Source organism: Phyllopteryx taeniolatus, chromosome 10 (assembly GCF_024500385.1).
Source record: "Phyllopteryx taeniolatus isolate TA_2022b chromosome 10, UOR_Ptae_1.2, whole genome shotgun sequence".
Taxonomy (NCBI): domain Eukaryota; kingdom Metazoa; phylum Chordata; class Actinopteri; order Syngnathiformes; family Syngnathidae; genus Phyllopteryx; species Phyllopteryx taeniolatus.
The window spans coordinates 16,588,557-16,612,593 of record NC_084511.1 but is presented as its reverse complement, the minus strand read 5'-3'; the positions used below and the strand labels follow the sequence as shown (position 1 = coordinate 16,612,593).

At 39.7% G+C, this 24,037-nt stretch overlaps 2 protein-coding genes across 7 annotated transcripts; one reads left to right on the top strand and one right to left on the bottom strand.

The window, feature by feature from the left end:
* The first annotated feature begins 1,073 nt into the window (after window positions 1-1,073).
* Window positions 1,074-6,853, top strand: gpx3 (glutathione peroxidase 3). Its single transcript, XM_061787530.1, has 5 exons — window positions 1,074-1,261; window positions 2,469-2,619; window positions 2,701-2,818; window positions 3,181-3,280; window positions 6,360-6,853. The coding sequence occupies exons 1-5, from the start codon at window positions 1,175-1,177 to the stop codon at window positions 6,579-6,581; spliced, it is 678 nt and encodes a 225-aa protein (XP_061643514.1). The 5' UTR covers window positions 1,074-1,174; the 3' UTR covers window positions 6,582-6,853.
* Window positions 6,854-7,356: 503 nt separating this feature from the next.
* On the bottom strand, window positions 7,357-23,387 carry tnip1 (TNFAIP3 interacting protein 1). 6 transcript variants are annotated; one of them, XM_061787523.1, is made up of 18 exons: window positions 23,267-23,387; window positions 22,296-22,477; window positions 19,486-19,629; window positions 19,284-19,369; window positions 19,137-19,196; window positions 18,316-18,525; window positions 17,248-17,342; window positions 15,974-16,175; window positions 15,365-15,457; window positions 15,174-15,239; window positions 14,043-14,174; window positions 13,830-13,958; window positions 13,612-13,734; window positions 13,395-13,520; window positions 13,228-13,311; window positions 12,649-12,852; window positions 11,103-11,190; window positions 7,357-8,787 (listed from the first exon to the last, which is right to left on the bottom strand). In XM_061787523.1, the coding sequence occupies exons 2-18, from the start codon at window positions 22,441-22,443 to the stop codon at window positions 8,690-8,692; spliced, it is 2,088 nt and encodes a 695-aa protein (XP_061643507.1). In that variant the 5' UTR covers window positions 22,444-22,477; window positions 23,267-23,387; the 3' UTR covers window positions 7,357-8,689. The 6 variants fall into 6 exon arrangements, with proteins under 6 accessions (XP_061643507.1, XP_061643511.1, XP_061643509.1 ...); XM_061787527.1 differs by having other exon boundaries at window positions 12,649-12,762; XM_061787525.1 differs by having other exon boundaries at window positions 16,010-16,175.
* Between the last annotated feature and the right edge of the window lie 650 nt (window positions 23,388-24,037).

The window sequence follows — 24,037 nt, the reverse complement described above, 5'->3', positions numbered from 1 at the left end:
AGTAAAGTAATTTCATTCCTCTGTATGTTACACATATTGAAGAATTGTCAATAAAAGTATCTTGTACATATATAATTAACAGCAATTTTTACTTCTGTAAATTCATTATAATCTGTACTTGTTTTTACTTAAGTAAAGGAGTTGAATCAGTATTTACTTTTTACTATTCTATTTTCTTGAACAGGTATTTGCTGATTTTTATGAGCTCACACTGTCTTCACGGGACTTATGCCTAAACCCACATCCTGAAGTGCTAATTCAGTGTTTGTTTTAAAGAAAGACAGACAGACAGACAGACAGACAGACCGACCGGCCGGCAGGCAGACAGACAAACAAGAAAGAAAGAAAGAAAGATAGAAAGAAAGAGAAAGAAAGAAAGAAAGAAAGAGAAAACGAAAGAAACAAACAAAGTTTTGAGTGTCACAGTGTCATCAGCAGGATGTAACACAGACTGCAAGTCAAAGAATGAAATAGAAGACACATAATAATTTGTTTAAAAAAAATGTCGTTTAGCTTCTTATTGAAAAGCAAGTTATGCAAAAAGCAGTAAAACATGGACATGTGCATTCAAAAGTTTAAAGGAGGTCAAATTAAGCTCACCTGTAAATGTTACGGTGCCTTTTAGTTTAATCCTGAGATTTCCTACAGTGGCCTGGAAGTGCAAAAAATTGTGAAAAACTTTAACATTTCAAGAAACACAAAAACAAAACACTTGAACATTTCAAGACAAACAAAAACAAAACACTTTAACATTTCAAGAAACACAAAAACATTTCAACACAAGAACACAAAAACAAAACACTAACTTTTCAAGAAACACAAAAACAAATTGCTGGCACGGTGGATGACTGGTTAACACAGCTGCCTCACAGTTCTGGGGACCGGGGTTCAAATCCCGGCCCCACCTGTGTGGAGTTTGCATGTACTCCCTGTCCCTGTGTGGGTTTTTCTCCCACGTCCCAAAAATATGCGTGGTAGGTCGATTGAAGATTGCAGTCTAATGAAATGACAATAATGGTATTGCTCGTTTCCATTTTGCGCCGCCTTGTGGTCGATGACGTCTATAAAGGGCGTCTCGCGCTCATTATCGCAGGGGGAGGGAGCTTGCAGTCACTGCCGCCGGCGACGACACCGATTCTCCAGAGTGAAGGTGAAGGTGAAGGCGGTGGACGTGATGTGGAAGGTGATGTTTCCCTTGTTGCTCCTGCTGCTGCTCGGCCTGCTTCGGCCTTCCGACGCCGAGGGAGTTCCGCTCACTCAGGTACCGCCGAAATATGGTACTTCCTACCACCATAGACTTGTTAAGTGTTTGGCGAATTTCCAATACTAATTTAAGGACTTGCGTCGTGATAATTAGCAGTGGCGTTTTTTTATGGAAATAACGCAGCTGTTAGGTAAGCCAGGACAACTATAGAACCTAATCTATGACAGTGGAGCTTAAACTTTTTACACCAAGTATCACCTAAAAAAAATAAAATAAAAAGCTCCCCAAGCACCACCATCATGACCAACATTAAAATACAGTAGCGTACTTAAGCGTTCATGAAAAAAGGATGCAGGTGCTTTATTCCTAAAAAATAACTAATATTATTTTAAGCTGCTGTGACATTATGCGCAGTTTGAACATTAACACAAATATTAGCAAATGTTCCTGACAACATCAAAATGTTCCTGAGAGGTGATGATAGGGATTGGTGTCTCTGCAACAGTAGCACTGACTGTAATAATGACTAAGTAAACAAAATTGCCACAATGAGCTACAAAAGTCACAAGTGGCAACTGCTAGCCAGTGATAGTAGACTTGCACATTTTGCACATGGAACCACCATTGACTTTAAGTCCATCAAGTGAGGTCGGTGGATTGGGGGGGGAAAAATGAGTGCCAAGCATCAGCCTCTGGTGCGCCTTTGAGAGCCAGACCAAAATTCTGTGCACTCGTGACTATGGTGCACGTACCACACTTTGAGAATCACTACTCTATTACGCTGAAGTTCCAATGTCTCTTCACTTCAACACAAACCATTTGTGAGTTATTATAAAACTACACAAATGTAATCGAAAGGTACCATCTGGTGGCTAGTGATTTAGTTCAACAGAACAATCTGAATCAGAATCATCTTTATTTTTCCAAGTATGTCCTAAAAACACACAAGGAATTTGTCTCCGGTAGTTGTTTCCCTTGTCAGGTTTTAGGCTACTTAAGTTCAAAAGGAAGTATAAAAGAATAAATAAAATTAGCAATTACCAGTGAGCCATGTAGGCTGTTTGATTGACATTGGGGCTGATAGCACTGTGCCTGTGGACAGGGAGCCTATAGGAAAGGATGCCAAGGAAATTGCTCCAAAAATAACAACATAAGGACCATGAAACGCATTTCTGCACGCACACACAGACACGGCAAATAATAATTACGATCCCTCACGCCCTTCATCAATCAGAATTTGTGTGTGTGTGTGTGTTGCCGCCAGCGGTGCAACCCATCCGCAGATGGCACCATCTACAAATACCAGGCAAAGCCCCTGAATGGCAGTCGTGCCATTAACTTCAGCCACTACGCAGGAAGGACTGTCCTTTTTGTCAATGTGGCTACGTACTGAGGTTATACCTCTCAGTACGTGGGTAAGTGACTGTACCACAATTTAAAGTTAAGAATATAAGATTAATAATGATATTTGAAGTGTACCTTTTATCTGAATGCAGAGCTGAATGCACTTCAGGAAGAGATGAATATCCTTGGACTCACCATTCTCAGCTTCCCTTGCAATCAGTTTGGGAAACAGGAACCTGCGGAAAACCACGAGATCCTGCCAGGTTTAAAGTAAGAAATTGTAAAATTATACTTTTTGTTTTAAGTTTTGAAATAGTTTAAGAAGGGAAGCTCTATGTGTGCTGTTAGAATTTTAACATGACCTCACACTGCTAAATGTGAAAAGGAATTTTCAATTACTCTAAATCATGTCATTCAACAAGGCTTCATTTAACCCGCTTGCTAAAAATCAGTCATTGTCCCAGTGGCCTTTTGCTGGAGAATTCCCATCTCATATTCCACCAGTCATCTTCGAGGCAGGACAGCCTGTGCAGTAGACTGTAGCTAGGAGGGAATTTGGGCTGGCTTCCAGGGTGCAGCTCATGAAGTGTTGAAAGACTACTGTCTGATAAGCTTCTACATCTGTATTCCAGGCATGTCAGACCCGGCAACGGCTTTGTTCCAAACTTCCTGTTGTTTGAGAGAGGTGATGTGAATGGGAAAAACGAGCAAGGAGTTTATACCTTCCTCAAGGTAGGTTTTGCCAGCTCGCTTAAAATGTATTGTAGATGAGTGTGCCAAGGCATAGATTTTATCCATCCATCCATTTTCTGAGCCGCTTCTCCTCACTAGGGTTGCGGGCGTGCTGTAGCCTATCCCAGCTATCATCGGTCAGGAGCCGGGGTACACCCTGAACTGGTTGCCAGCCAATCGCAGGGCACATACAAACAAACAAACAACCATTCACACTCACACCTACGGACAATTTAGAGTTGTCAATTAACCTACCATGCATGTTTTTGGGATGTGGGAGGAAACCGGAGTGCCCGGAGAAAACCCACGCAGGCACGGGGAGAACATGCAAACTCCACACAGGCGGGGCTGGGGATTGAACCCCGGTCCTCAGAACTGTGAGGCAGACGCTCTAACCAGTCGGCCAGGCACAGATTTGACATTACAAAAACATTTGAAAAAATCTCACAGCACACCACCGAACAAAAATGACAAAAAGTATGAATACTGAAATAATAATTCTCGTCTCAATTTACTCACAACTTAGTGTGAAATATGGGGCTGTTTAGTTAAACACAAAACTAGTATTCACTTTTAATGGCAACAGGTGGAAACATTAATTGTACCTGGGTTTTGCAATCAAGTATTAGTTTTTCTGCATGTCACGATACTTTGGTGGCATAAATAAACAAAGATACATTTGTAGAAAATCAATCAATTTTTTTTGTAAAGAAAAGGTGGGGCTTTCTACAAGATGTGTAGAGATTCGTAAGAATAGTATAAATCATCATGGATGTTTAAGAGAGGGCCTGGCTCACAATCTGGTCTAGTTCATCCAAACGTTCTTTGAGTGAGGATGTCAAATTTTCCACACCAAATGTACCCAACCTAGATTATGCTTGTAGAGAAAAAGGGCCTTTTCCAAAACATTCCCACATGTGGAATTGTAGAAAAATATCTTGGGGAATCAAAATGTAACTAAGGAGTCTAGAACAATCCCTGGAACAGTTTAAAGATGTGTATCCCAAGACATTACATGCATGTGTACATGCATATGTTACATTATCTCTGGAGTTGTAGTACAGAATGTCACAGATGCATGGTGTAGTCCAGTGATGTCATTACCAGGGTGCTGTGGCATGCCAGTGTGCCTTGAGATCATCAGAGGTGCTGTGGGAAATGATGCAATTTCCCTTTGTTTGTCCAAAAGTTATCTTTGTTCGTCTATCTGGGCCAGTGACAGTGACAGGCAGAACACTTACACTGGGTACGGAAAATATACAGACTGCCTTAAATTTTTCACTCTTTGTTATATTGCAGCCATTTGCTAAAATCCTTTAAGTTAATTTTTCGCCCTCATTAATGTACACACAGCACCCCATATTAACAGGGAAAAAAAGTTAAATTTTTTGCAGATTTATTAAAAAAGAAAAACTGAAATATAACACAGCCATAAGTATTCAGACCCTTTGCTCAGTATTTAGTAGAAGCACCCTTTTCAGCTAATACAGACGTGAGTCTTTTTGGGAATGATGCAACAAGTTTTTCACACCTGGATTTAGGGATGCTCTGCCATACCTCCTTGCAGCTGCTCGCCAGTTCTGTCAGGTTGGATGGTGAACGTTTATGGACAGCCATTATCAGGTCTCTCCAGAGATTCTCAATTGGGTTTAAGTCAGGGCTCGGGCTGGGCCATTCAAGAACAGTTACGGAGCCACTCCTTTTGTTATTTTAGCTGTGTGCTTAGGGTCATTGTCTTGTTGGAAGGTGAACCTTCAGCCCAGTCTGGGGTCCTGAGCACGCTCGAGAAGGTTTTCGTCCAGTACATCCCTGTACTTGGCTGCATTCATCTTTCCTTCGATTAGAACTAGTCGTCCCTTTCCTGCAGCTGAAAAACACCCCCACAGCATGATGCTGCCACCACCATGCTTCACTGTTGGAACTGTATTGGACGGGTGATGAGCAGTGCCTGGTTTTCTCCACACATACTGCTTAGAATTAAGGCCAAAATGTTCAATATTGGTCTCATCAGACCAGAGAATCTTATTTCTCACCATCTTGCAATCCTTCAGATGTTTTTTAGCAAACTCCATGCAGGCTTTCATGTGTCTTGCACTGAGGAGAGGCTTCCGTTGGGCCACTCTGCCATAAAGCCCCGACTGGTGGAGGGCTGCAGTGATAGTTGACTTTCTCCCATCTCCCGACTGCATCTCTGGAGTTCAGCCACAGTGATCTTTGGGTTCTTCTTTACCTCGCTCACCAAGGCGCTTCTCCCCCGATTGCTCAGTTTGGCCGGATGGCCAGCTCTAGGAAGGGTTCTGGTCATCCCAAACGTCTTCCATTGAAGGATTATTGAGGCCACTGTGCTCTTAGGAACCATAAGTGCAGCAGAATTTGTTTTGTAACCTTGGCCAGATCTGTGCCTTGCCACAATTCTGTCTCTGAGCTCTTCAGGCAGTTCCTTTGACCTCATGATTCTCATTTGCTCTGAAATGCACTGTAAGCTGAAAGGTCTTATATAGACAGGTGTGTGGCTTTCCTAATGAAGTCCAATCAGTATAATCAAACACAGCTGGACTCCGATGAATGTGTAGAACCATCTCAAGGATGATCAGAAGAAATGGACAGCACCAGAGTTAAATGTGTCACAGCAAAGGGTCTGAATACTTATGGATGTGTGACATTCGTTTTTCTTTTTAAATAAATCGGCAAAAAAAATGAACTTAAATGATTTTGGCAAATGGCTGTAATATAACAGTGAAAATGGAATTCATACAATGGAATACGTCATGGCTTCTATGAGTACTGTATATCAGCTTTGCTTTGAATTAAACTGGCCTAGATTTCATTTCATTTTGTGAGTTAATTGAGATGATAACATAATTTTAGTATTCATACTTTTTGTGACATTTTTCTAATGTAAAATGGGCGCTTTGGCTCAGTAAAGGTTGTTATAGTCAATATTGTGGCTATTTGTTGATTCAGTGTACATTACCTCCAGGCAAATGTTGCTTAAGAGCTTCAGGATTTCTAGGTATATTAGCGTACTGTATACTTTGTTGCTTTCATTACTCACCTATGTACATCCGCCTCTCTACAGAGTTCCTGTCCTCCAGTCTCGGATAACTTTGGTAACCCCACCAACAGACTGTTCTGGGATCCGCTGAAAGTCAGTGACATAAAGTGGAACTTCGAAAAGTTCTTGGTGGGGCCAGATGGAAAAGCTGTGATGAGATGGCACCCGGCTATCAATGTTTCCGAGGTGCGAGCTGATATTCACGAATACCTGCTCCGACGTTACACAGAAGAGATTTTCAACTAGAAAGTCCAAACAGTAGTTTCCAAATGTAGTCAAGTGTGAAGAGCTGTAGAGCTAGCTGTTTCTCTAATTTGTGAAAGTAGCATGTTAAATGAAGAAGAGGTTTGAAAACACAAAGTCTGTGGAGCTTCTTTGGAGTCTGAGGATCAAGGCTAGCTTTTTAGTGCATTCAAGCTGTCTTGTGATCCCACAGCAACATGTTGTTTTTGCAAACCGGTAACTGCTGGCATTTACAGCCTCAACATCAACTACTTTTAATAAATGACAACAGCACACTTGTTTGCAATCTTTTACTGGAATGAAGATTATGTGTGAGGGGTGTGGAAATTCTGTCATGTTTCTGCCTTGAAATTAATAGTACACATAACAGGAGTGGGAGACATTATTGCAGTAATGGGCCATTTCAGTCCACTGAGAGCCATAGTAAAAATGATTGAACGAATGTTTGTTATAAACGTTTGTGGTTAGTTATTCCTGGTGGGCTGCATATGCCCCATGGAATATAGGCTCCCCACCTTTGTATACCTAGATTGTGTCACTGACAAAAGTGTGTTCAGATGAATTTAAACTAAACAAAAAAAGGGTGGCGGGGGGGGGGGGGGGGGTGTCATTGTCACCACAGACAAACAGAATCCTAGATTTCTACTTTTATTACATGTGAAATTTTGTAAATCATTTGCATAATCTTGCTGTGTCTAGCAGACAGTGCTACTGCTAACATACAGTAACTTCTTGAAGGCTGAAAAATGACAACCGGTATAGATGATCATACAATATAAACATTTAGAATAGATTTATTAAGCCAGTCAAATACAAAAGGCCTCACATGTGCTTTTGCCTACAGCAAAACAGAAAAAGGGCTGCAAACCAAGAAATACAACCGCCAGTAATAAAAGAATACCTTTTTGAAAAGTGCACATTTCCCTTCACTTTCCACCAATCCGATTCGGTTTCCTGTAACCTAAAAACTTAGTTAAAAAATGCTTTTTCTCAGATTCTGCACAATTTTAGAAACCCTTCATCTGACTACCTCATAACACCTTGTGAGCATTCGGTTCAGACATTGGTATTGATTTGAGATTGGGAAAAAAAAAAAAGAAAAAAAACCTAAACTGAAGTTGTCTCATGCGCATTATATCAGGGCTCTTGACTCAGTGTCATGGGCTAGTTGGCAAGGCAGGCATCAGATTAACCCAGACATCCTCTGTTGTGAATGTCTCTCTACTGTTTATAAGTTAACAGCTATTAAAAGATTGCAAAACTGTTAGGTACTACACAGGGCTAACATGTTCATGAGATTACTAGAGTGACATAGGCGGTCAAATAAAAAAAAAAAATTAAATCATAGAAGAGCTGTGTTTAATGAGATTAGGTCCATCATCATGGTGAAAAGAAAGGCTTATGTGTTGTATACTGTGTCTGACACAAACATGTCAATAGCTACAATTATATCAGGAATACACTAACAACATTGAGCAGCATTACTAAAAGACAATGATTCACACTTAGTCAATGCAACTATCAAAACAGCAGGTTATAAATAAATTATCAATCACAAATATGTTTTTGGTATGCTATGTCAAAATCCCCTCTACCTACCTCCCAAATGTTTGTATGCAACATTTTGAACACTTACACATATGGGACATTTCTATCACATCAATGTACTGTGGAAGTCTTCTGAAGTCAATTAACATTTATTTTGTAAATTCAGAGATTGAATTTGGCTACGTTGTCATCCATTGTTGGAATGATACATTTTGCTCATTCAGGGGAATGCTTGCTGTAACCCTACTAGCTAAATCAAGTTGTTGCAGATTATAACATAGGAAGTTATATATTTTCTGGGGGGAAAAAAGTGTGTTAAGTATATATAACAAACTATAGTACATGATTTAAAAAAAAAAAAAAAAGAAAAACAAATCAAAATAGTTCATGTTTATATTCAGAATAGTGAAGTGTTCCACAAATAGCCTTATAAAACGCAAGTATAAACAACATTACAATAGGATATCTACAGTTCAGTAGGAAAATTATAGATCAAATTACACCTTTTCAAATCAAAACATTGATTCCATGCTACAACCCAATTTCCATGACACGGTGATATTTCAGTGCTTTCCAGGATCTATATTTTGTCGCTCCCTTTTTCCAAATCCTCCTCCTGCTGCGGCCGCCGCTGATGCTGATGCTGCTGCTGCGGACTGGTCTGCAGGTAGAAACAAGGAACAGTACTGTCAAATGTAGATTGTGCATTTCCCCACTCTTTGCTACTTCTCAATAAAACATACTTTACCATTGTGTGGCATCACAGCAAGAAAATAAAAGACGACCGCTAATGGGCCGATGTTCGACTGATTACAGCTAATTACACTGTGGAAGCAGTGGAAAAGTATTTTAATAGCTTTTATCAGACTAACTGTGGTGAAGGCCTGTAATGCAGAAGGAGCAGACCCACCTCCAGACAGGCGCATCAATGCAATGACTTACTGTCATTTACTCAGCTTGCTTGCTGAGTAAATGACAGTTCTGCAGCTCCAGTTTCACAGCTCCAGCTCAGTGGTTTTTCAGTTTCTGATGTCAAAAATCTTTCCACAGTACTGGTTTTGATACTTTCATCAACCATTCACCTGACACCAAGGTCAGGTTTGATTCCTATTACTGCTGGCGAGCATTGTCACAATATTCACGATACTGCGGTATTAAAAGTGCCTCGATATCATCGTGGTCTTGGTATAAAACTGCTACAGCGCCCCGCTTCCTTATTGAAGAACAGTCGTGCTTAATTTTTTTGCATACCCTGTATAGTATCTTCAGAAATAAATGGAAATGTTCCAAACTTATATCATAAGGATCTTTTAATTGCCAGTCCAAAGTAATTTAACAAAGATTTTTTTTTTCCAGTTTAGACATTGTAATTTCACAGAAAAAGAAAAAGAAACAGAAAACTCCAAGTGCAGCAGAATTCAGCCGTCCCAAAGATTTTCAATTGGATTGAGATCACGACTAATTTCCAACCATTATGAAAGAGTCAATTTTTTCTATTTCAACCATTCCTGTATGCTTTGGGTCTGTGGCTTGCCGAAGGACCCATGATCTTCAACTCAAACCAAGTTTTCTTAAATTGGGTAAGGCATTTCGCTCTAAAATCTCTTGATAATTTTCTTATTTCATGATACCTGTGATACGTCAAGGCCTCTAGTACCAAATGTAGAAAAGCAACCCCACAGCATCATGAACCCTCCACCATGCTTGCCTTTTGGGAGGGTGTTCTTTTCCTTCTTGGCTTCCTTGTGCTCTGCAAGCATACTGTTTGTATGTATTGCCAAAAAGCGCTATTTTTGTTTCAACCGTCCATCAAATGTTTATCATTTGCTCTTTTGTATCAAAAACACATTCTCGATAGAAAATTGTTGTTTCACTTGTTTCATTTTATTCCAATAATGGTGAGCACGACTATGTACCTTTTCGTTTCCCATCTTTGTACGGTGACCTTGAGTGCCCTGAACGGGGTCTATAAATCATATGAATTATTATATTACTATATGCATCTGATTGGCTGCATATCTTGTGATCATGTGACAACAACAAGAAATACACTGATAATTGGCAGACTGGCCCACATGATCAAAAGGCTGCGTTTGGATGCCGCTGCTTTGCCGGATTTAACTGCAATACCGTGAGCTTTTCCCATGATATCGCAATAATCATCGTACTGTACCCAACTGTGAGTTCAGGATATTGTTACATCCCTACTGCTGGCCTTTCATGACAGAAGGACAAAAAATGTTTTGTGTTCTTAAATTCCTGTTTTACAAATATGGCTTGTCCTACTATACTGTATAGAGAGTGCCGATGTGAGTGGTGCTAAAACCTCTAACATACGCTAAAACGACAGCTGAATTAGCCGGCACACTTATTATATATAAAATGACTACATACACATGTGACAGGCTAAAATTGTGGCCAATGAATTAAGCCCTTCAGGTAGGGTGAATTCACGACAAGGCTGTGTTCGGAATCACTCCCTCGCCACTAGTGATTAGGGAGAAGGGAATGAGTGAATGATTTCGAACACCGCCTAAGACTCACGCACTTGGTCAGGGGTCGAAAACCCACAGCTCCAGAACCATATGTGACCCTTTAATCCCTCTTCTGCATTTCCCGGTGAGCTTTAAAAAAAGTATTCAATTTAAATTTAGAAAACATTATTGGATTTGTAATATTACAATAAACGTGCTTAATTTTTTGTAGCTCAAATTATGCGCAACACCCAGCATATCTTTCAGCCCCGATGTGCAGATACTGTGCGTTCAAGTTCAGGAGCTAAAAGCACATTAACCAGGTAAAACAAACATTTTAATTGGCAATTATTTTGCTAATACTGTACATATTTTACATTGTTCGGTGGAAATCTTTTTTTATTCAAGTTGACAGCTGACTGATTCAAACCGCTCTGAGTATTTAAGGTGACGACCCCTGCCCTGGCTACAAAGTGTTGATGTCAAGTTCCACAGTTTTTACCTGCATTATCTGGTGCTGGTCGTGAACTCTCCCCCACTGCTCTAGCTCCTCTGGGCTGTAGAAATGACGATGACTGCCATGGAAAACCCTGAAGACACAACAACAACGTAATTCAAACTACTAAAAATATATATACCATAATTTCTTGTATAATGCGCACCCCCAAAGTTGACCTCAAAATTCTGGAAAACCCTTCAACCTATGTATAATGCATTTTTACAATGCATGATTTTGCTTCTACCCATATGATAAAAAAAACTAAAAGTATTATCTGTATTTTGTTATTTTTTTCAAATAATTATTCTGAAGTACTTTATTTGAACACATAATACTTTATTTTTATTTACTTGCTCTTATTTTGAAATTCACAGTCCTACTTTTTAGTAAATGAGAAAACACAGTTGTGATCATATGTTTGGTTACCCAGGCAGAATTTGTAAGATGTGTACAATTCTTATAAGAAAACATTAAGGACCAAGCGAAACATTTAATTATATTTTAATGGGATTCAAATTAAACTGTCAAGCATTTCAGAAAAGCATTATCATTAAACAAAACATAACCATAGAGAAATTAATGATGGGTGTTGTTCAGTCATCAGTCGTATTTAAAAAAAATATATATACATTTCACAAATTCTGCCTGGGTATGTAAACTTATGAGCACAATTCTACATATATGCAGTCATATGTACCCTTGTCATATTGGAATGAAAGTCTAGTCTACACCTTTGTCGTAACCTCTAGGTGGGACACTAGAATGAAAGTGTACAACTTTTTCATAACCTCTAGGGGGCGTGGCATAGTGGAATGAAAGTGTACAGCTTTTTCATAACCTCCAGACATTATAAAATGTGAACGATATAGGAGAAAATGAAAGTCTATATATAATGTGCACTATTGACTTTTGACAATTTTGGGGGGTAAAAAATGCACATTATACACGAGAAATTACAGTACACTGCATTCACCACAACCAGTCTCCATCATAATAATAGATGTACGTAGACCCTCGTCAATCAGTATTAATCCGGTATATGCACAACGTACTTATGCATTCAGCAAAATGAGTCTCAGCGCTTCAGGTGAATTGGTGAAGGGGGCCGTGACAAAGTAACCTTATGGACTTTAAACGTCTACAATGCCATTTTTTTATTTTATTTTTTTTTAAACAAGATGTCACCACAGAGCCACCAAAGATATCAATATTCAATGTTTAGGCTTAATTTGTGTTTACATATCATATTTGTATAAATAAATGATATACATGTTTTTAAATTTTGTGCAGACACCAGCCATAAAATAAACAACATTTTAGAAAGTTCGGCTTCAAACAATCACCGTACTCAAGCTTGTTAGCATGGGATACACAAGAAGTATTCCTTTTTCCGGGTTTGGTCATGTGACATTCCGCATACAGCGATTTGGCGGAACAAAGACCTTATTCTGTCACCCAAGTGTTGCCCCCAACATAAAAAGGTCGGAGAGGTAGAACAGAGAGCCTGGTTCTGTCAGTGAGACAGACAGGGACCTTTGAGGACCCTTACCGGGGTAACAGGCTGGAAGTCTCGCACGTGGGGTGGAGCTGCGGCGGCTGCCGCCACATTGGGCATCCGCGGATGGAAGTGTATGGGCCACCCCTCAAGGCCCTGCGCTCCCACCTGCACAAAGGGACCACAGTAGGGGGGGCTCAGCGGGCCGTTCTTTGAGCCCGACGTGGGGTCTGAGGTACGTCGTTCCTGTTGCTGCCCCTACGAGGGATCACAAGTACACATGTGATCCCCAGTCAGTGCATGGACGCTAAACTGAGCGAGCATAGAGATGGCCTGGTTATGGTGTGGCCCACTGCTGAAACCCTGATGCACTGACTAACATGAGCACTGCAGTCAGCCTTTTGTCTCGACCCAGTACAATTAAGAATGGCTTCCACTGGTCACAAGAGGGCGCTAGTTTTCAAGCTTAACCATAAAATCAACCAGTTCATATTTTGGGGCTGTCCTGACGTACTCTATCAGGTATCAAAGCTGGTGGCACCCTTTCATTCAGGAGTCAAACGAACACACGCACAAACCTTTTCACACACTGACACTTTCTCACACTATCGCTCACGCACTCACACACACTACCTGCTTATGATGCTGCATCTGCAGTCTTTCTAGCTTGCATCTTTCTGTGTGTTCTCGCTGACACTCATTCTGTGCTTGATGCAGCTGAAGGACAACACAGGAGAGAACAAATTCAGTTCAGTGAGATGTGTTCCTGAAATCATTATCATCAACATCAGCTCACTCACCTGATTGGTCAAGTTTGTAATCTGAATCTGCAGTCGCTCCACTTGCCGCCTCAGGTCTTCTTTTTCCTCATTCATTCGCTCCCTGTCACTACGTTCTTTTCGGAAGTCTTCTTCAAAGATTTTAACCTGATTTTGCAAAAAGATAATAATAATGAATATCAGATGAGGATATGAACATATTATTGCAGCAACATTTTTGTTTTATATTTTGTCTGACCTGTTCTTTTAGAACAGCAATTTGAGTGAGTAGTTCCTGCTTCTTCAGGTTACTGGCAGCATCCTGACCAGGTTGTTGTTGGGAGGATGAAGGGGCATGCAAATTTAAGGCTTCTTCTAAAGCCTGGAAATAGAAAGAAAAAAAATAATTTTTCAGATTTTGTAAAACGCAAACCTGTAAAAATCCTGGGCCTCCTCTTGGATGTCCCTTTCACTTACCCTATTGAGGCGTTGGATTTCCTTCTCTTGGTACTCTCGCTGTTTGCTGAGGGGCAACAGCTGGTCCTCCAGGTAGCGAACTTTCTGCTTCAACTCGGTCGTCTCAGTATTTAGACACTCCTTCTCACCCTAAAACACAGCCCAAGTATTCTCAAAATCGGTGTCTTCAGACTTGGGTTTCTGCTTTGAATTTATTTCTGATCGCATGTTTACCTGCACATTTTCAATCTTGGACTTTGCCAGGAGCAACTTCTTTTCGTAGTCACGCTGTCTCTGCTCTCGCTCCGCCTCCAGTTCAAGCACAGTCTTCTGGGAATCTGCGAGCCTCTGTCTAAGGTCCGTGATCTGCGTCGTTGAGTTAAAAAGCATTTATTGTGAGGGTATCAAGTACTAGTATGTCCATTAAATACTATATTCTTGTCGCTTGACTGCCCCAGTCAAAGTGTGTGCCATTCTGTTAGGGATAAACATGAGCTAGGTAGTCAGGCAATTTGTTATTTGAATTAAACCACAGTAACAAACACATCTGCAATGTCATTTCAGTTTGTGTGTGAAATAAGAAGCCTATTGACGCAAATGGATATAGATAGGTTTTTGTGGTTTAACGCAAAGCAAGATGGCGTGCCCATCACAAAGAAGCGTCAAGTTTGTTTGTGATAGAGGGTGTATGATTATGTGCGTCTATCGGTCTCTGTCTGTGTGTGTTCACCCCTAACTGTACCACAGTAGGTCAGCAGATACAAGGGGAATTTTCACTGACAGCGCATGTGGTAAATATGCTCAGATAGCTTAGCTATTGCAAAAGTGTATCTTTTCCACTGTGCAAGAGCACAGCAAACAGGTGCTATACTGCAATGTGCTATTTAAAATCGAGGTGTCATTTATTCACTTGAGCCTTCAAAATGCAAGTCTAATAACGACTGTGCTATTAACATAATGTGAATTAAAACCATTACAAAAGGTCTAAAATGTAATTGTTGAAAAGCTGATAATGCTAATCTATTTTATAACAGAGCTTGCACTTGTGGTATTTATTTTCTCTCTCTTTGGGCAAAATAAAACAAGGCATACACAACAATATAGGATATAAGTTAAGACAAAGAACTAAACTATTGTCACCCATTCATAGCAACCAAATTTAATCAATATCATGGATTTTGTTTTGTTTTACTCCAGCTGGGTAAGGCTACAAATTAAAAACATTTGGACTAAATGGCCTTAAAAAAAAAGCTACAGAATATTACAGTCATGAATTTGAGTGTGGTAAAATTGAAATATGGGCTGTAACAGAGGGCACAGCAATGTTTCCTTTCACCCTCATAGCAACCTTAGTCATTACTGTACCTTCTGTTCAAATTGTGACTTCATTGAATTCCACTGAATGTCCCACTGCTTATTCACCTCCAGTACCTATGTAGTGTATGAGACAAAAACAAATGAGCATATATATATATATATATATATATATATATATAGGAAACTACATCAAATACACTTAAATAGTAGGACTATGACAAAAAGAGGCTGAGACTCACATCTTTTCTTTGCTTCTCTAGGAGCTTGATCTTCTTTTCATAAACCTCAACATCACAAGGCTTGCTTGGGCTTTTGTCAGCAGCTTTTCCACTCTAGAACATAAAGAACATTGCTACATGACATACACCCGACAGTGGGATCCATCATACAAAGAAAACAACTGAATGAGTTTGTTTTGAAATTTGTGATAGTGTTATACCGCACTATCAAAAGGTTTTTGGCCTGGCTACTACAAGCTTTCTGGTTTTAATTACATTAAAGGTTATTTGGACATAGTGAAAAACGTAAAAGCAGCTAGGGTCCTACAACATACATTGTTGTTTTGGTTCAATTGGTGTATTTTTTTCTCATGTACTTCTTAGGAAGGGTTCAGGTTTCTCTGCATTCTGTACATGTACATTATAATTATATGTTATCACTATGTACCTGACAAATGTGTTGTGAAAGGTCAAACTAAATGTAAAATCATCATCATTCTATAAACAACAAATTTTATGACCTGAGACTTTTGTATAGTATTGTCTGCAGTACACCATGAGTGACAGTTTAAATGGTAAAATAAATAAATAAATAAATAAAATACAGCTGAATCATTTCGTTTTAACTACCTTCTGAGGGGTGGAGGCTTCCACCTTTGGTCTCACCGTAGCACATTCCTCTTTAACTGGCTCATCTTTGGTGTCGGGAGCTTCAGTGTCAGACACTGCCGTAGATGATGAGGATGATGATGATGATGCTGCTGCAGCTGCTGATGTTGATGCCACTGCTGCTCCTCCTGTCACAAGTTCCTTCAGTTTCTGATTTTCCTGCCTGAAAACACCAGTGCATTGAGCTACTCAACAAACAAGGCCCTATTCCAGACTTTGGTCCAACTTCAGGATGTCTTTTGGTAATACCCTTAAATGCCCAAAAGGCACAACAACACCTGCACTGTGCTAAAATATCCCCCTACAAAAGTGAAAGCGGGCACAACAAGTGGCAACGCCCCACTAAATAAATAAATACATAAACAAACAAATAAATAAATAAATAAAAAGCAAACAAGAAGGCATGGGGAAGCGGTCACACAATAATGGCTGGAACTAAAATTTATTTTCTAAAAGTGGTTTGATTACACTGGTCAACAACCAATTTGTCAATTTATTTTTTTTTTTTTAGCCGATTGAGGACAATTTTGAAATGCTGAATCAAAAAATCACATTGGGTTTGCTCAATCGGGTAAACGTTTTGAATTATTGCCGCGTTTTTGTTTACATGTACAGGTATTTTTGCTTTTGAGGTAACATTTAATTTACATGTACTTACTTTTATCAATGTCTACTATTCAATTTACAGTAAGCAAGATTTATAACAATTAATACAATGCTAACAACTAAAAATCTGACCTGAACAAGAGAAACGGATGTCATTTTTTGATTCAACGATGCAAAATTGTCCTAAATCAGTTGAAAAAACAGACAACTTACAAAAAAATAATAATTACGTTTTATACAACGCTCAAGAAATCAGAACTGTCAAGAGGGGCCAACGGCTCCCTGCATGATGTCGTGCAGTTCGACACCACCGTAAATTACAAACACAAAAATAAACATATTGTTAAATAAACACTCCCCTAAGTGTGTCAATCATAAATGAACATGATTAATTTTTAAAGATACATACACTTCCATTGAAGCTCTTGCATTAGAGATTAGATTGTGAAGGTAGTGATAATATTGCAATTTATCAACAGTAATGAAGTGTTGCAGATTAATTTGATACTACTACTGAGTCATTTTTAAATTTATGATGACTTAAGATTGTTGTTGGTAAAAAAAATTACAAACAGTAAAAGGAACACAAAGTGCAGCCAAATTAAAAGAGGGGGGGGAAAAAACATTACCTCAGCTGTTCCAAGTCTCGATTCCTGATATGATGATCCTCCTCCATTTTCTTCCGAAGTTCATTGTTCTCGTGTCTGAGCTGCTCACACAGAGTCTGCAAAACAAATTTAGGTAGAATTCATTGCCAATTTGTTATATGTCATCTAGCTGCCAACACTTAAGAGATCAAACTTTAAGTGAAAGGCTGTATGAGCAAAATTAAGAAATGCCACCCAGCCTTATGACGTATGTACACACACACCAGCCTTCCTGTGACGTGCAAACTCCGTTTTTGCTCTATAATTTGAATACACATAACTAGCAAAATCCATTGAGCAATAAGAAAAAAAACATAAAAGCCTTCAATTGCAGCTACACAACTATTTTGTATTAATTACTATATCACCTGATAGTATTGCTACCGTGTTTAGAAAATGCATTATGAAGTACAAGAAAAATCAGTATGAATCTGATACAATAAATACAAACACAGAATCAGCCAACTAAAAGAAGTTAAAAGACAATCTGCCATTAAAAGTGTTCAGGACTACAGAGAAATTATGTCCTAAGCCAAAATGCAAAATAAAATATATGAACTGAGGACTGCAAGGCTGGTTTAAACATCACAGTATATCATACAACCACCCCAATAAATACCATGCAAATATGCCCCCTAGGGCTTTGCACAGAGGGAGCAATTTGGTTGGACACCAGGTGTTTAACGCCATACTCTTTACAAACAGGCAACACCCTGTCTCTTGTTAAGGCTCTGATACTGCCGCAGAAGGCAGAAAATTTCCAGGTCAACTTCATAAGCCCGTGTTTGTGGCAACTAGAACAGTATTTCCGAACCAATCGAGTGTTTGCACTGAGAATCGTAAAAGCTCATCTGACCTAAAAGAGCAGCACATTTTTCTCCAAGTTTTAATGTGTTTATCAACAGCAAAGTTATTCATGTGATAAAAATCACAACAGCTTTATGTGTGAATGCTCCTCTCTAATCTTTCACACTATAAACTAAGTATTTATTTTTAGCATTTGTGATGGTGGAGTTTCTTTATTTCTAAGAAACAAAGCCTGTCACATACCTGAAGGAGGGACGTCCTTTGTTCATTCTTTTGGACCTTAGAGGAAAGATGGTGAAACTCCACAGCCATTCGTCCCAGGTGAGCTAACAGCTGGTTTGGATTGGACTCCTCTGCGAATATGCTGAAGGAGCTCTCCAGTTTCTTCAGCTGGCTCGCTAGCTCGACGTTCTCCTGAGGCAGGAGGGGGATTACACCTACTGCAGATCGGGCCTGAAGATACCCACACCCACGTGGTAACAATCAGTCAATCTTTCCTTTCAAGCTGAATCAGTATTATATCATATACATTAGGAGTCATAGTGTTACTACTTCTGATAAGTCAAACCAGTTGAGTCAGCTGGATTTAAAAAAATACAAAATAAAAAAATAAACCGGAAGATGGAAGCAGATCACAGTGTGTGTGCAACAATCCAACCACAAATACACAGGTCACATGTGGTACTATTACCAAATTTAGAATAGTACCACATTGACATTTTACACCATATGTGTCTGTAGTATTCTGGTGGAGTATCCAATGACCACATTCCTTAGGATGCAGCATGTGACTGAATCATGTGTGATTCCAGTCAGTAATAATCCTGGACTTTCCCCAGGTTGACTCAGCCTACAACTGCCAGTATTGAATGAGTGACTGGGTTACTTCACTGGGATAGGTTTCTATTGTTGGGAAAATGGCTATTTAATAAAGAGTGTATATAAACACACAATAAAGAACACTTTTATCAGAGACATACAAAAACTTACGAGCTTAAGAAACTTAAGAGCTTACGGTCTACTTCTAAAATTGAAGTTAGTGTTAAAATAACATTGGTACATACAGTCAAGGCATCTGACGTCCTCCTGTCCATATTGACCACTTCAAACTCTGATAAGGCCTCCTGTAAAAACCTTATAGTTAGGCAACACCAGCAAAGACCCCGCAATAAAAGTTCCACCAGTTGAAATCCTCAAAAGTTCACACTTACACTAAGTCTGTTGGGCTGAATGGCCCTCGCTAAACAGCTTGCATCCGCTTCCTTCGGCTCAGCAGCGGGATACAAAAAAGGTTTACCTTTATGTTGGGAGGGCGGGGCAGACAGTCAATGCCATAGTTATGTAAATATACAAAAGCATACCACTTATCAGATGTTTTTCACAAAGATCAAAGCATCACAGACTGAGACGTACTTTGTGTTTCGGTCTGAACGTGTCCACCTGCGCAAAGACTGGCTGCAAAGCTGGAGGACTTGAGGGCCTCGTTGTCTCTTACAAGTTCCTCCACTCGCTGACGAAGCCTCAACGCTTCTAATTGAGATTCTTCGAGCAAGTCACCTGCACAGACAGAGAAGGCTGTTGAGTTTCACCAAGCGGAGAATTATCCCCTGAGGCCCTCACACACACTGCCACTCTGGAAGTATGGTATCAGCCACAAGAATCAAACAGGATACTTTGACAACAACTACCGCTAACACTCCTTCCATGAGTCATAGGCACGAGGATAGCCAAACACTACCCATGTTCAGGTTTTACTACATTTTTGTTCAACTTGCTGCTTGTCAGTCGCTCCTACATTTCATTCATTTACCTTTGAGGGAATCTGTTGTGACAGAAATCATCATCATGTGAGTGCAGTGAATGTCCAATTTCATACGTTTTACCATTTGATTCTCTCTCTATATAGCATTCAAAAATAAAATACTTTGTTTCCTTAACGAGAACATGGAAATTGAAATGAATTACAATTAAGATAAATTTCTGTTTAATTTGATCGCTCTGACATTGTCATAATAAGGTTATAGTTTGAACTAGAAAATACTAACTATAATCTGTTGTTAAGGGTCCCATGCCATCAGAATCCACATTTTGCTACTGTTTTATGCATAACATAGCCCAAAATGAGTCTGTGATCTTAAGTTTGACATCAATGCGGTGTGTAGATTGAATGCAATAGACTTTGAAGACCAAAACCACTGGCAAAGGACAGGATATGAAATCGCCAACGGTGTGACGCAGTTATGCCAATTAATAGTTAATGACCTGCCCACAACGCGGCTGCATCTTGTGCAAAGCTTAAACTTTACTTCACCTGCCAAAGTCAGAGGAGTTGAGAAAGGAATGCCTTCAATTTTATTTTGGGAGAAATTTGAACTATTGTGGATGCACAATAATAACTTATTTGTGCATATGGAGTAAAAAAGTAAAAACATGACGATAGCTCTGTATTGAAAAAGTGCATGTATAGTATATTATACTATTACTACTATATTTCTTTACTTATTAGGGTTGGGGTTACAATTACTATTTGCAGGGTTTTTAAGTAAGACGTAATTAAGCAGGATGTTTGCGGCATTGTGATAATTGCCGGTACTTTCTTTGTCAAACCCCATTAATTTATTGCCTCTGTCAACAAGTTCAGTATATTGCTCCGTGTGGCTTCTGTTGCAGGGGTCTAGTCTGCAGAACATTTAACACTAATTCTCACTCATTAGAAATGAAATGAGAAGTGAAGTTACTTACGTAGGGGTCAGCCAACTTCAACTCCAAAACTGCTGTCTTAAAGGCTCTTTCACACTCCACTTGGCAAGGCGTCTTAACGCCCTCGACTTTCCCATTCATTGTGTGTGCGCTGAAGGGGCGTCAGCACGCTTTGACATGACGCCGAGCGTCGCATCAATGCAGGGGGCGTCTGACGCTCAGTGTCGCTTCATCGGATAGAAAAAAAGTTCTAGTCGGGAGCAATGACGCGGTGACGTCAAAAAGCTTCTCCAACGGGAGCGGGGCTGGCGGAGTGATTTCTGAGAGCTATTTTGGCAGACTTGTACTGTAAATGGCAAGGGGGAAATGGAGGAAGGCATAATAGTTGCGATGTCCCACTATCCTGAACTTTGGACCAATAGAAAAAAAACTTCCTTTCAAAGCTCCCTGCTCAGCCAGAACTACACCTTGAAGCACTTTCCTGGCTTAACTCAGAGATGCAGCCGTGAAATTTAGTATTGGATATTCCCATTCCATTTTTGCTGCTGTTTCACCTCCTCCCCCTTAAAATAAGCAAAGTTAGGGCTTTCTTTTCAAACAATGAAAAATACAGATTGCCGACTTGCGGTCCACTCGGGGAAAGCCTTCCAACTTCCTTTGAGGCTGTTACGTCACCATTTTCAAATATGGGATGGCCACACCCCCGTTGCCGCCGTCCTTGTTGCGCTTTGACGCAGGGGCCTTTCTCACTTCAAGTGCAGTGTGAAAAGTTTTTAACTCTGTGTACAGTATCGTGGTGGCAACCTCTGACATGTTTTCGTATTGCATATCGTGGTTTGAGTCTTTTGTCCACTTCCGGTGGTCCAGATTTATAGAGGAATCCAAAATGCACCCAAACATCACATTTAAGTAGAAGTTGTTTGCTTTCACATTGCAGCTGTTGCTGCTTGCTTTAGTCACCATTTTGTTGATCGAGTCCGTACAACATGAATCACACACAAAGCTCCTCTCACTGGCCAGAAGGGGAATCGATTCAGAGGATTTGCTGAAGCGATAATGAATTGCAGGGGGATGAATTGCAATGCATTGATGAATCAATATTTTTACCCACCCCTAATATTGCATATCAATGAGAAATCCAGCTGTCTCAACTCCCAGGTGAATAGCTTGAAAAAAGACTTTCAAATAATAATAATACATTTAATTTGCATTGCACTTTACATACAAATATATAAATGCTACAGAGAACCAAGTAAAAATGTATCATTTCTGGGCATTTTCAACCCAAATTATCTTGCAAAGCCAATAAAAGGGCGTCAAAGATTATTAAAAATAAAAAATAAAATCTGATGGTATGGGACCTTTAAGAATCAATTCATTATATGCCAACAACACTGACTAATGACTCGAGTGAAGTTCGCCAGGCACATCAATAATCTTAACTTAATTTGAACGCCGCTTCCTAGTTACAACAGACTTCATAGAGCAGCAGGCATCCATAGTGGACACTCATATGAGCTTACCTAGGCTTTTAAGACCCTTCATCCTCTCCCTCAGCATGCTGTTCTCCTCCAGGAGCTGTCGATAGCTGCTTCCTCCTGCAGCTTCATCCCTGGACTTGACGTCACTCCCACCCGGATCGTAGATGCGGTAGGGGCCTTTTCCTTCCATTGTTTGGTTCACTTGCTAAGCATGACCCTCTAAACTGCAGAGAGTAGACAAAAGCATTTTAAATAATAAGCCATTGTATTAATGTTAAAGAGCCAAATGATGATACCAGTAGTATAAGACCAGAACGGTGATTCTTTACAGAACAAAAACACTAATAAGTTTCTCTATCACTTTGTCATAAAATACACTCACAGAACAAAAACACCAAGTTTCTCTATCCCTTTGTCATAAAATACACTCACTTTTTTTACGACGATCCTGTTTGATAACTATGAAAAAATACACTTACTGCAGGCAAACATGTTATCATTGAACTAGGGTTGAATACAAAAGCAGAATTACTCTAAGTTCTCTCACTCCATCCAAAAACTCTACTGCAGCCACAGCTTTTACAATTACAAATACTTTTAATAGAGCAATTGCATTTACACTATTCCCAGCATGCAATGAAAACACTACAGATCGTGTCTTTTCTTTCTTAGCACAGAAGGATTACAAGACCATTCATTTCAAAGCACCACAAAAACACCTAAATCTATAATGTAAAATCCTCCAAAGAAACATATACCTAAAAGGCCCGACACAAACTAGCTAATTGGTTGAAGCAGCCTTGATATTAGTTTTCGCTGTTGTCATGCAAATGCATAGCAACATCTCGTTAGCTGTCGGCTAGCTAACACCAGATAACAATGGGAGACAGGAAACAGCTCGCAGCTTTTAAGCCCTCCTATAGACACTTTTACCGAAGCGGTCCGTTAGTCAGAAAACGTAGAGTGTTACGTGACAAAACAACAAACAAAAGCGGTGTCCTTTGGCAGAATACCTTTCCACTAGCGGAGGCCTATCGTCTCTGTACTCAGACAACTACTGCGGAAGTGGTCTGCTGATCTATGCCGTAACATGGGAAATTCCACCTTGCAACGTTTGATGTAAACAGCGATGACTGACAGGCAAAGCGGCCAATCAGCGCGTACCAAGGAGGAGCGTCGTTTTTTTTTTTTTTTTTTTTTTTTGGGGGGGGGGGGCTGTGGCAGTTGGAGTTTTCTGTATAAAACGTTTTAACACTCGGATATGAAGTGGAGCAAAACAGTACCATAAACTGAGGTAGGCGTTTGAAAAATTGTCCCTTATTACCAGACAGTCCCTTATTACCCCAGATTACAAAACGATAAAGTGACTCGAGACGAGGATATATTTTCTTAGAGATTGAATTGATGGGGTTTGTAAGATAAGTGTGAATCTAGCCAAAGGCCTAAATATTTTAATTAATCTTTTTGTAATATTGTTCCATCCTGAAAATTAATACACCAGTTTTGTGGGAAAGGCAACAAATCTGATCAAGTAAAAAATAACATGAAGTATGGACTCGACTAAAATCTAATTGTAATGAGTGTCGAATTTGTAAAATGTCCAAGCTAGAGGAGTATATTACTGTGTCATCAGCATATAAATGAATTTATATGAAGAGATTTGTGGGAGGTCATTGATGACGATAGAGAATAATAGAGGACCTAAAGATGAACCTTGCAGTATACCTTTACAAAATCACTAAAATCACCTTACAGGGTCTCTGTAGACTTGACGATTCAGTCTT

Bases quoted from the DNA above. Each gene is read 5' to 3' on its own strand.
- tnip1 (XM_061787523.1), bottom strand. From the start codon at position 22,443: ATGGAAGGAAAAGGCCCCTACCGCATCTACGATCCGGGTGGGAGTGAC. The intron at 15,458-15,973 runs GTAGTTAAAACG...TTTATGTTCTAG, and splicing joins AAGCCTCCACCCCTCAGAAG to AGTGGAAAAGCTGCTGACAA. The intron at 13,521-13,611 runs GTCAGACAAAAT...TTGCAAAATCAG, and splicing joins TTGCTGTTCTAAAAGAACAG to GTTAAAATCTTTGAAGAAGA.